The following is a 12,186-nucleotide window of genomic DNA, read 5'->3' as shown; positions in this document are numbered from 1 at the left end:
TATTTTAAGGAAATTTTGCAGTTTTTGGTTATTATCTTGAATACTATTATAGATAGAGATAAACTGTAAACAGCAATAATGTTCAGCAAAGTAAGACCTACAAATAAGTCAACATGACCAAAATTGTCAGTTGACCCCTTAAGGAGTTATTGCCCTTTATAGTCAATTTTTAACAACTTTTCGTCATTTTTTGTAACTTTTCTAAAAATCTTCTTCTCCAAAACTACTTTGCCAAATTTAACCAAACTTGGCCACAATTATCATTGTGGTTTATAGTTTAAAAAATGTGTCAGATGACCCAGCCTGCCAAACAAAATGGCCGACATGGCTAAAATTAGAACATAGTGGTAAAATGCAGTTTTTGCTTTATATCTTTGAAACTAAGACATTTAGGGCAAATCTTTCAAGATTTAAATGTCCATCAGAATAAGATATATCCCCTCACAAATTTTGAGTTGAATCGGACAACCTGTTGTTGGGTTGCTGCCCTAAAATTGGTGATTTTAAGGAAATTTTGCAGTTTTTGGTTATTATCTTGAATACTATTATAGATAGAGATAAACTGTAAACAGCAATAATGTTCAGCAAAGTAAGATCTACAAATAAGTCAGCATGATCAAAATTGTTAGAGGACCCCTTAAGGAGTTATTGCCCTTTATAGTCAATATTGAACAACTTTTCGTCATTTTTGTAACTTGTATAAAAATCTTTTCTAAAACGACTTGGCCAAATTTAACCAAACTTGGCCACAATCATAATACTAGGGTATCTATTTAAAAAAAAAGTGTCTAATGACCCCGCCTACCAACGAAGATGGCCGACATCAGTAAACACATTAACAGGTGAGCGACACAGGCTCTTGAGAGCCTCTAGTTAAAGATTTATCCTTAATGTATATCGTGCTTGTTAGTGTTGTGTAATTTTTCCACATCATGGACTTGTACTTTCAATTTATATTTTACTCTTACTTATTAAGATGCTTTTTTAGCTCACCTGGCCCAAAGGGCCAAGTGAGCTTTTCTCAGCACTTGGCGTCCGGCGTCCGTCGTCCGTCGTCTGTCGTCCGTCGTCTGGCGTCGTTAACTTTTACAAAAATCTTCTCCTCTGAAACTACTGGGCCAAATTTAACCAAACTTGGCCACAATCATCATTTGGGTATCTAGTTTAAAAAATGTGTCTGGTGACCCGGTCAACCAACCAAGATGACCGCCATGGCTAAAAATAGAACATAGGGGTAAAATGCAGTTTTTGGCTTATAACTCAAAAACCAAAGCATTTAGAGCAAATCTGACATGGGGTAAAATTGTTCATCAGGTCAAGATCTATCTGCCCTGAAATTTTCAGATGAATCGGACTACCCGTTGTTGGGTTGCTGCCCCTGAATTGGTAATTTTAAGGAAATTTTACTGTTTTTGGTTATTATCTTGAATATTATTATAGATAGAGATAAACTGTAAACAGCAATAATGTTCAGCAAAGTAAGATTTACAAATAAGTCAACCTGACCCAAATGGTCAGTTGACCCCTTTAGGAGTTATTGCCCTTTATAGTCAATTTTTAACCATTTTTCGTAAATCTTAGTTATCTTTTAGAAAAATCTTCTCCTCTGAAACTACTGGGCCAAATTAAACCAAACTTGGCCACAATCATCATTGGGGTATCTAGTTTAAAAAATGTGTCCGGTGACCCGGCCAACTAACCAATATGGCCACCACGGCTAAAAATAGAACATAGGGGTAAAATGCAGTTTTTGGCTTATAACTCAAAAACTAAAGCATTTAGAGCAAATCTGACATGGGGGTAAAATTGTTTATAGGGTCAAGATCTATCTGCCCTGAAATTTTCAGATGAATCGGACAACCTGATGTTGGGTTGCTGCCCCTGAATTGGTAATTTTAAGGAAATTTTGCTGTTCTTGGTTATTATCTTGAACATTATTATAGATAGAGATAAACTGTAAACAGCAATAATGTTAAGCAAAGTAAGATTAACAAATAAGTCAACATGACCGAAATGGTCAGTTGACCCCTTTAGGAGTTATTGCCCTTTATAGTCAATTTTTAACCATTTTTCGTAAATCTTAGTAATCTTTTACAAAAATCTTCTCCTCTGAAACTACTGGGCCAAATTAATCCAAACTTGGCCAAAATCATCTTTTGGATTAGTAGTTTGAAAAATGTGTCCGGTGACCCGGCCATCAAACCAAGATGGCCGCCATGGCTAAAAATAGAACATGGGGTAAAATGCAGTTTTTGGCTTATAACTCAAAACCCAAAGCATTTAGAGCAAATATGACAGGGGTAAAATTGTTTATCAGTTCAAGATCTATCTGCCCTTAAATTTTCAGATGAATCGGACAACCCGTTGTTGGGTTGCTGGCCCTGAATTAGTAATTTTAAGGAAATTTTTCTTTTTTTGGTTATTATCATGAATATCATTATAGACAGAGATAAACTGTAAACAGCAATAATGTTCACCAAAGTAAGATTTAAAAATAAGTCAACATGACTGAAATGGTCAGTTGACCCCTTTAGGAGTTATTGCCCTTTATAGTCAATTTTTAACCATTTTTCGTAAATCTTAGTAATCTTTTACAAAAATCTTCTCCTCTGAAACTACTGGGCCAAATTAATCCAAACTTGGTCACAATCATCTTTTGGGTTAGTAGTTTGAAAAATGTGTCCGGTGACCCGGCCATCCAACCAAGATGGCCGCTATGGCTAAAAATAGAACATGGGGTAAAATGCAGTTTTTGGCTTATTACTCAAAACCCAAAGCATTTAGAGCAAATCTGACATGGGGTAAAATGTTTATCAGGTCAACATTTATCTGCTCTGAAATTTTTAGATGAATCGGACAACCCGTTGTTGGGTTGCTGACCCTGAATTGTTAGTTTTAAGGAAATTTTGCTGTTTTTGGTCATTATCTTGAATATTATTATTGATAGAGATAAACTGTAAACAACAATAATGTTCAGCAAAGTAAGATTTACAAATTAGTCAACATGACCGAAATGGTCAATTGACCCCCTTAGGAGTTATTGTTCTTTATAGTCAATTTTTAACAATTTTCATAAAATTTGTAAATTTTTACTAACATTTTCCACTGAAACTAATGGGCCAAGTTCATTATAGATAGAGATAATTTTAAGCAGCAAGAATGTTCAGTAAAGTAAGATGTACAAACACATCACCATCACCAAAACACAATTTTGTCATGAATCCATCTGCTTCCTTTAATATTCACAAAGACCAAGGTGAGCGACACAGGCTCTTTAGAGCCTCTAGTTTATATATAGGATCATTATGATTCCAAGAAATATCTATAGGTAGATTTGGTATAATTGTCAATGACACAAAACTATTTACCAGAGAAAAAAAGGAAAACAATGTTAGCAAAGATAGACATTTCATTTTACAATGAACAAAACCCATTTAGAATAGTAAGCTATAAATTGCTTGACAGAACTATGAATCAATATAAAAGAATAAAACAACTGTTGGATATATTCTGTAAGCAGATAGCAAACAAGGACAACCACAATTTCAACTGTTTTAACTGAAACTTATTCATTTGTTTTATTATGATATCTCAAACTTGATTTAGTTGATTATTGCCATTGAAAATATTTGTCTATTTTAATTCATTCAAAATTCAATCTTAAATATTTGTTTTGTTTTAAATAGAACTCTGCCTTGATTTATGTCCTTGTAAATGTTAAAAATTGAAAACATATACCTTGTGTAAGCCCTGTCTTTAGTAGTACATTTTGCATTAGTTTGTTAAAAATAACTAGCAATAGGAATGTCTCTTGTGGTTTTAAGGTTGTTCTCTATGTATCCATGTTTACTCAACATCTTGTTCAATTCGTTATTATATTTTACAGTTTAATCCTACGTGGATTGGGAGGATTTTTTATCAGGAGAAAACTGGACAAAGTTGCAGGACAAAAAGACACTATTTACAGAGCTGTGTTACACACTGTAAGTTGGAATGGTAGTAAATGCAAGCAGTTCCTATCAATTATGTTTTTAAAAGTAGTATATGATAACATTCTTCTTCAGGAGAATTAAAAAAATAAGAAGATGTGGTATGATTGCCTATGAGACAACTCTCCAACCGGGATCAAATCAGTTCAGCAACAAACAAAACTGTAAAGGAGATCTACGTACTAAAAGTTTCTCAAAAATTTACTTTTCTACTCACAACCTATTTTAGATCTATTTGAGGTGAATTGCCTAGGTGATGTTGTGGTAGTGTCCTCCTCACAAATATGGAAGTTATTTTTTGATACTCATTAAACCTCAAATCAACACTGAATAGCGGTATTAAATGCTTTTCAGCAAAACATAGAGCCTTTAAAATTAAGGGCAGAAGAATGTATCCAAATTGTATGAAATGTCTATTTGTTTAATGTAAATAGATGTAGGAAGATGTGAAATGAGTGCCAATGAGACAACTCTCCATCCAAGAAACAATTAATAAAAGTATACCTTTATAAATCAAGGTACTGCCTTCAACATGGAGCTTTGGGTCACACCGAACAGCAATCTATAAAGTGCCCCCAAAAATTACTAGTGTAAAACCATTCAAACAGCAAAACCGAGTCTATTCTGCCTCTGATGAAGGTCCTTTATGGACCGAAACCGGTCAGGCTATCAAACATCACCAGGCGCTGTTAATTATGTGTATTGGTATATACTATATTTTTAAGCAAAACCGAGTCTAGTCTATATAAAAACGAGAAGCTCGAAAAAGCATATACTGTAAGTCAGACTTAAAATGTTGATGTAGTATTAAGCAAGATTTATTTAGACTAATTAACCTTGTGCATAAAATCAAATGTTATAAATGCATGCACTCAATTGAATTCAATTTTTAACAGTACATGCAAGAAATACTCAAGAGTGGAGAAGACTTAGAATTTTTCATAGAAGGTGGAAGAACAAGGTCAGGGAGAGCTTATCATCCAAAAGGAGGCTTACTGTCTGTTGTCATGGATACACTAAATGATGGTTTGTTAATAAATGCTTTTACTTATAGAATAACTGATCCAGGGATCTCCATGGATGAAAATTGAACCATGGAGGAACTTTCATCATTACAAACCTTGTCTACGCTGTACAGTGTAGCGCGATCGGAAGTATTTTATCCCTCCATACAAGGAATGGTGAAAATGCTAATTCATTGCTTATTTAAATTATATTTATTTGAATTTTCATTATAGAATTAGAAGTATCAATATTTTCATTTATTGCCGTTTTTAACCATTCAAATGCCAAGTCATCATGGCCCCCCCTTAGTCGAGAATGACCAAAAGCTGTCATGAAGGTCCCCATGCAGATTTCTTTTATTTTTGGTAATTGTTATGGGGGTTAAAAATCATCTAATGACTAATGTGGAGCTTATTTTCGTGGACACTGTCAAATTCAGAGCCCATTACCGGTATGGCTGATTTGCAGCAACAACAAAACAATTCGTACGGGTTATGTAAAAGGTTAAAGAGATTTGTAAAGCAAACGTCGACAAATGAAAAGGTTTTTAATGACTATCTGGAAAAATTGATGCTGTGCAACATGCATCTTTCGAGTCTGAATAGAAACCGGAAACGCGGATGTATCAATTTGATTGTAATATACGAAATGAATTCGGAATTTAGATACGATATTTCTTTACAGGAAATATTTAAGTTTTTACTTTTAAACTTTTAAAGTAATTCTAAATTATCGTTACAGCAGTACTCGAGTTATTTACGATGAAATAATATTTACTGTTTTGCGTCTTATTTTGTACTTCTTAAAAAAGGGGGATGCTGATTGCGTAAGTCAAAATAAAGCACGTGTTCGACTTGTTAAACTGTTTTCTTTGTAACTGGATTAATTTATTAATTTATTTATTTAATCTAAATGATCATAATCATTTGCTGAAACTTAGTTGATTACTTCGACAAATGGATCGTCTATCCTCAGATAGTATTCTCCTGTTTGGTTTGTTGATCTACCTGTACAAGCTCAGGTACAAGTAATTAGCGATCTTAATCCGGATATCCCTCAGGCGTTAGAACTGTATTGGATTATAACATAAAAAGCCTAAGGGTTATGCAATTACATGCATTTGATTATAATTGATAAAAAAAATGGCGTCGGGCTACAAAAAACGATGAAGTTTTGAACGATGGCGGAAGACAATTTAACGATGGCGCAAGACAATTTAACGATGGCGCGAGTCATTTGACGATGGCGCAAGACATTTGAACGATGGCAGGGCTCCATCGTTAAACAGGCCATGGAGATCCCTGTGATCAAGAAGTCAAATACAGAAAAATATATAAAAAATGAGTGACTTAACAAATTAATTCATGAATGAAAAGTACTCGAATTCTTCAATTAGTTATTCTTTATATTACATTGACCATGAACTTTTTTATGAAATAAAGTAGAATAGGAAAGGAACTATATATTTTTCTATGCATTGCTAATTTTTTTTGATGCAACTTCATATATAATGTCTTGATAACACCCATTGTTATATGAGGTCAAAATACAGAAATTATCAGATTTATTTGACATTGAAATTACCAGATTTATTTCAAAAGGGAAATTACCAGATTTATTTCAAAAGGGAAATTATCAGATTTATTTCAAACTGGAAATTATAAGATTTATTTCAAACGTGAAATCATCAGATTGATTCCAAATGTGAAATTATCAGATTTATTCCAAATGTGAAATTATCCGATTTATTCCAAATGTGAAATTATCCGATTTATTCCAAATGTGAAATTATCAGATTTATTTCAAACGTGAAATTATCAGATTGATTTCAAATGTGAAATTATCAGATTTCACTTCACTGGGAGTTCAGTATAAATCATTGCAACCAATGTTATAATATTAGAATAACTAACCAAAGTTTTCAAATAGAGAAAAATATTCAACAAGTGACCGAACAACAATAATTCACAAATGCATGTAGCGCATGAGTTAATTATCAGTGTTGATCGGTCACAAGTTGATGTTTTTTTTTAGAAAATTCACCTGGCAACGCCTATTGTTGTGCGACATCTTGGAATTCAGTGTAACTCATTGCAATCAATTCAATAATATAGATTATTCATAAGAGATCAAGAGGCTCCTCTTCAAACTCCATTATGTTTGTTTTTTTAACAGTCCTATTCTGAAAATGAAGATTTTTGTTAAGGCTGCATTGTTGATAGGAGGCAATTTTTCAGAAGGTTTGGAGTTGTCTTTTTTTATAAGTACTATTACTATTACTTTACTGTATAATATTTCTATGTTTCCCACATTTTGGAAAAGTTGCATCTTTTAAAAATTCTCAAATAGATAAATATTAAGACAAAAAAAAAGAAAATAATTTGGCATTGATATAGGGTAAAACCATCTTTTTGATTTCCATTATGTGAAAAATAAAACTGGTTATTTAAAAAAAAAAACTATTTACAGGATTGATAGAAGATGCATACATGGTACCTATCAGTATTAATTATGAGAAGATTCTGGATGGAAACTATTGTAATGAAGAAATGGTAGGTTAAGGTTTGGGAAATATTTTACATCAAACAAAGATATTATTACATATGCACATTACATATGTGTATTTGTGTTCCCTTCAGGCTCATTAAACAGTAATATTCTAGAGCTTTCAATATTTAGCTCAGTACTATACAGCTCACTGAAACACTTCATGTTTACACAAAAGATAATATTTAATTTCTTAGGCGAACCGGTTTATGTATAACTTTTCAAAGGACTTAAACAAACTCCTGGGGATGATATTGTAATCATATCCATCTATGTAAATAAGTATTACTTTGAAATTCATTAGTATTTAATATGAAATAAAACATGTATGACAACATCAATTTAAAAGACATATTGACCGTTTTTTATGTATATACAAATATGTTTAAGTGTGATTCATATGAAGTATAAGAGATTTAGCAGCAATAATGTGATAGTTATCTGTTAAATATAAAACTCCTGTTTTATCACACTTTTCTCAATAACTAATTTTACACTGATTTTATATCTTAACAGTAATGAGTAGTATTGTAAAAGCACATTTGGATCTATCAGATACCTACTTCCTGTTTACAGATACTGTGATCTTTTCAATAGGTTGAATGAACTTAACTTTGTAATCCCACAAATCTTGCATACTATGTAATTTTCTTCTCTAAAACTCAGAATGAAAGTGAGCCAAAAATGTGTCTCTTTTTGACTGAGGTTATGCAGACTGTATTTTTGTTAATGCATTGCTAATGCATTTAGTGTTTCTTGTAGGGATTTTTGTTGAAGTCAAATTTTGTAATGCATTGTCACTGGTTGATGGAGGACATTGTTGAGCTTCAGACTCACCCTGAACTATTTGGTTACACAGTAGAAATTTATTTGCATCATGATATAAAAATCTCCAAATGTAGGTTATGCAATACAGAGCTGAATTTTATTTTTTGACATTGTCCATTTTGTTTTACTGTAGACATATAGGTTATGCAAATTTGAAGATTCTCTCTTTTTAACTGGATCTTAAAAGGAAAATCTGTTGTTATTTAAGGGATGTACAGTGGGTGGGCTAACATGAAATCACTTTGAGAATTTTTTTTCAAATCAAGATATGTTGTTTCCTGTGACTAAATGAAAGTCATGTTCAATTTTCACAATTTTAGCTTTCTCCTTGTTGAGTTGTAGTCCTTTTAGTTATCTATTTTATTATTTATTTTTTAACTGGATTTGATCACAATTCCCTTTGTACAGAAATGGTGTAACTTTTTTTGCTTTCACCAAAAATATTACTTGGGGCTCTTTGCTGATTCTAACAATGTACTTAAATTTTAGATAATGAACCATTATAGGTAAATGTCCAATTTCAATTTTTTCAGTTCTTTGAACACATTCATTTTGTGTCACAAACCAATGCTGTGCCACAAATTCAATCAAAATCCAAATTCAGAGCTGTTTTAAGCTTCAATGTTGTGTCCATACTTGCTCAACTTTTCAGGTTTAGACCTCTGCAGGAAAATCTGGTTTGCTGTCACTCTAATAGCCTCTTGTTATCTTTTATTTAGGGTCTTCCAAAAAAGCGAGAAACATTTTGGGGAGTAGTGAAAGGTGTAGTCAAAGTACTCAGTGGAAACTATGGTAGTGTTAGAGTGGACTTTAGTCATCCATTTTCCTTGAAAGTAAGTAATTTTTCTTTTTTAGCCTAGACTGACATCATGGTCTTCTGTATTTTAGTATAATCATTTGACCATTACCTTAGTTTAAATACTTTTTGGTCATTAAGTATAGCTTTCTAAGATTATGAATATAGACTAAATAGCATTTTTTTTTAAACTTTGGAATCGGCTAAACATTTGCCTTTATGTCTATCAAGAATTAAGTTTATGTTTGGTCATGAAAACATTCTTCAGACCACTTCCATGCAGATTTTTTTGATAGTCGTTCCATAATCTTATTTATCACAAATGAATACTAACCCTTTACCCGAAATGTTGCCATTTAAGTTATAATCCAATGATAAGTCAGTAATGGAGAAGCTCATATTTCATACTTGTTTATAACATACTAGGAATACATTCAACGTAATGCTAGTACATCAATGATGTCAGATGATGATCTTCCAGACACACCATCACCTACTGGTATAGGTAATGCTGCAGACACACCATTGCCTATGGATACAAGTAATGCTGGAGATGTACCATCACCTACTAATATAAGTAAAGCTGGTAGTTGTAGTTCACTGTATGGTACAGATATTGTTATTGAAGATCAAAGACAATCAATAGAAGGGGTTGCAGAGCATGTTCTCTACTGTAAGTTAATGTTAAGATAGTATTGTGTTAGCTTTCATATTAAAATAAGAAGATGTGATATAGTTGCTAATGAGACACTCTCCACCAGAAACCCTTCAACAATAAGCAAAACTCATATTGTTAAGACATTACGAAAGATGTTAAGAAAGGCGTTTACATGACAAAATGTGAAACAAGTCAAAAGAGGAAGTCAAGGTTTGATATATTACCAAACAAAAAATATAAACGAATTATTCTTTAATTAAAAACGATCCTGTGTAAGGGAAATAGTCATGACAGTGTCCATTTGTGCCGTTTTTGCATTTTTAAAAAGCTTAATTAAAACTAAATGAATCAAAGGATTTGAATATTATTAAAAATCTTTCTTAGAATATTTCTGAATATTACTAGAGAAATTCATCAGATTTGTGTCACATTTTAAAGAACTAGTCAAATTAAGATGGGGTCACAGATATTTTTGGATAATTAATCAAAATGATGCAAGCTTATTGTGGTACATGTTTTATATTTTACAGACAGTGTACAGTCTCAGTCGTTGATGTGTACTAATCTGGTGGCTTTCCTTCTCCTTACAAAGTACAGAGAGGTATTCGTATTCTCATGCATTTATATATATATCGTTGATGTTAAAAATAATTGTGTTATTGATTTAGAAAAATAATTTCTTAAATCTATACTGCAAAGGTAGTCTTCACCTAACCAATCAATGTTTTGTTTTAAATGAGAAAAAACTTCCACTGACTATAAATGCAGATAGTCCAGTTAAACATTCGAAATTTAATTCTATTCTTTTGTTATGAAGATGTCTAAGCAAAAAACCTGCATTTAAATAAATAGACAAATAGGCCAATTTGGGCAATTATGCTGTAATGGAAGCGTTATCTTCAATTCCTCTACCCGTATTATAGACTTCAATATATGTATGATAACTCATTTCCAAGCGGAGACAATTTCACTAATCTGGTTAAATTTTTGGATACAAAATGGTATTAGATTTTCCATAATTTTGCCAACCCAGAAAAGCCCTTTTATTTTGTAATGCAGCTGTCAAGGTAAAAAAAAAAAATTTTTTCACATACAAAGAATTGTGAAGATACAGATATTAAATGCAGTGCTTGTTTTTATATATCAGGGAACAACTGTAAAACAACTGATTCGTGATATTGACTGGTTAAAGGGAGAGTTAAGATTTAGAAAGAGAGATGTAGGTTTTGTTGGAGAAACTTCTGAAGTATTGGAATATGCTATGGAATTATTGACAGAAAATTTAGTTATAAAAGTGTAAGTTCAAATTATACAAATTTTTTTTTTTTATTTCTTTGTAAATAGGAAATTAAGAAGATGTGGTATGATTGCCAAAGAGACCCAATGACAAAGAAATTAACAACTATGGGTCACTTTAACGACCTGGACAATGAGTAAAACTCATACTTCATAGTCAGCTTTAAAAGGCACTGAAATGACAATTGTAAAATAATACAACAAATTTATTGAAATACTCCAGTGTTCATTATTTTTTTATAAGTGACTCAAAAAAGTATTAGCATTTTTGATAGTTTAATAAAAATAAAAAAAACTGATTAGCAATTTTAAAAGTTATTTAGATTAAAGCAAACACAAGAACAATCCATTTTGTTATTGAATGGCATGAATATTCATTGTTTCATTATTTATTCTACAAAAAAGTAATTTTTAGCGAATATTAAAGTTACAATATACAATTACAAACATGCCAAAAAGCTTGAAGATTAAGTTGAATGAGTTTTTAAATTCATGGATTTCACAAACTCAAAAAAATAAATTGAAAATAGTTTTTGTCATGGATGTAAATTATTGTGGTTTGCAGGAAAGTTATCATTTTCATTGGCATTGGATTTTGAAGTTTCCAACAATGTGCATATGAATCTAAAACAAATATAATTAGATGTTTGATAATATCAAAATTCATGAAATCACAAAAAAATGGCACTCCATGAAGAAATATGACCAGTTTTAACGCAGATTTTTAGGTTTTAATATAATGCTGATTTTATCAGGATCTCATAAAAGCAAGGTTTAACCGTAATGTGATCGAAGAAAAAAGAGGTGTTAATAATCTCTCATTAACACTCACTTTGCTGCTGCATTGCTGCATGGCTTGCATTCTCTTAACTGGTTGCAAAGGAGTATGTTTGGTAAGGTCCTAAAATGGCCTCCATTTTTAGCATCAATTTCAAATTCGGATTTATTGACCAATATCACAATAAATTATAGCTTATACAGTGACTAGATAGGAAATAAGACATTTTGTTGAAAATTTTACGTTTTTGCTTTTCATTATGACGTCACAAGTTGTACTCATATTGATT

The 12,186-nt window shown here is 31.8% G+C and overlaps 1 protein-coding gene across 7 annotated transcripts in view; it reads left to right on the top strand.

Moving 5' to 3' along the window:
• The window catches only part of LOC139519811 (glycerol-3-phosphate acyltransferase 1, mitochondrial-like), a 50,449-nt gene that overhangs the window by 22,565 nt on the left and 15,698 nt on the right, over positions 1-12,186 (top strand). For all 7 annotated transcript variants that reach the window (XM_071312084.1, XM_071312083.1, XM_071312081.1 and 4 more), the window contains exons 9-15: positions 3,887-3,983; positions 4,886-5,015; positions 7,464-7,546; positions 9,089-9,202; positions 9,592-9,838; positions 10,354-10,424; positions 10,971-11,119. In XM_071312084.1, coding sequence (XP_071168185.1) covers positions 3,887-3,983; positions 4,886-5,015; positions 7,464-7,546; positions 9,089-9,202; positions 9,592-9,838; positions 10,354-10,424; positions 10,971-11,119 — 891 coding nt within the window. The remainder of the gene's footprint in view (positions 1-3,886; positions 3,984-4,885; positions 5,016-7,463; positions 7,547-9,088; positions 9,203-9,591; positions 9,839-10,353; positions 10,425-10,970; positions 11,120-12,186) is intronic.

This window comes from Mytilus edulis, chromosome 4 (genome assembly GCF_963676685.1).
Source record: "Mytilus edulis chromosome 4, xbMytEdul2.2, whole genome shotgun sequence".
NCBI lineage: Eukaryota > Metazoa > Mollusca > Bivalvia > Mytilida > Mytilidae > Mytilus > Mytilus edulis.
This window is presented reverse-complemented; position numbering and strand designations above follow the sequence as displayed.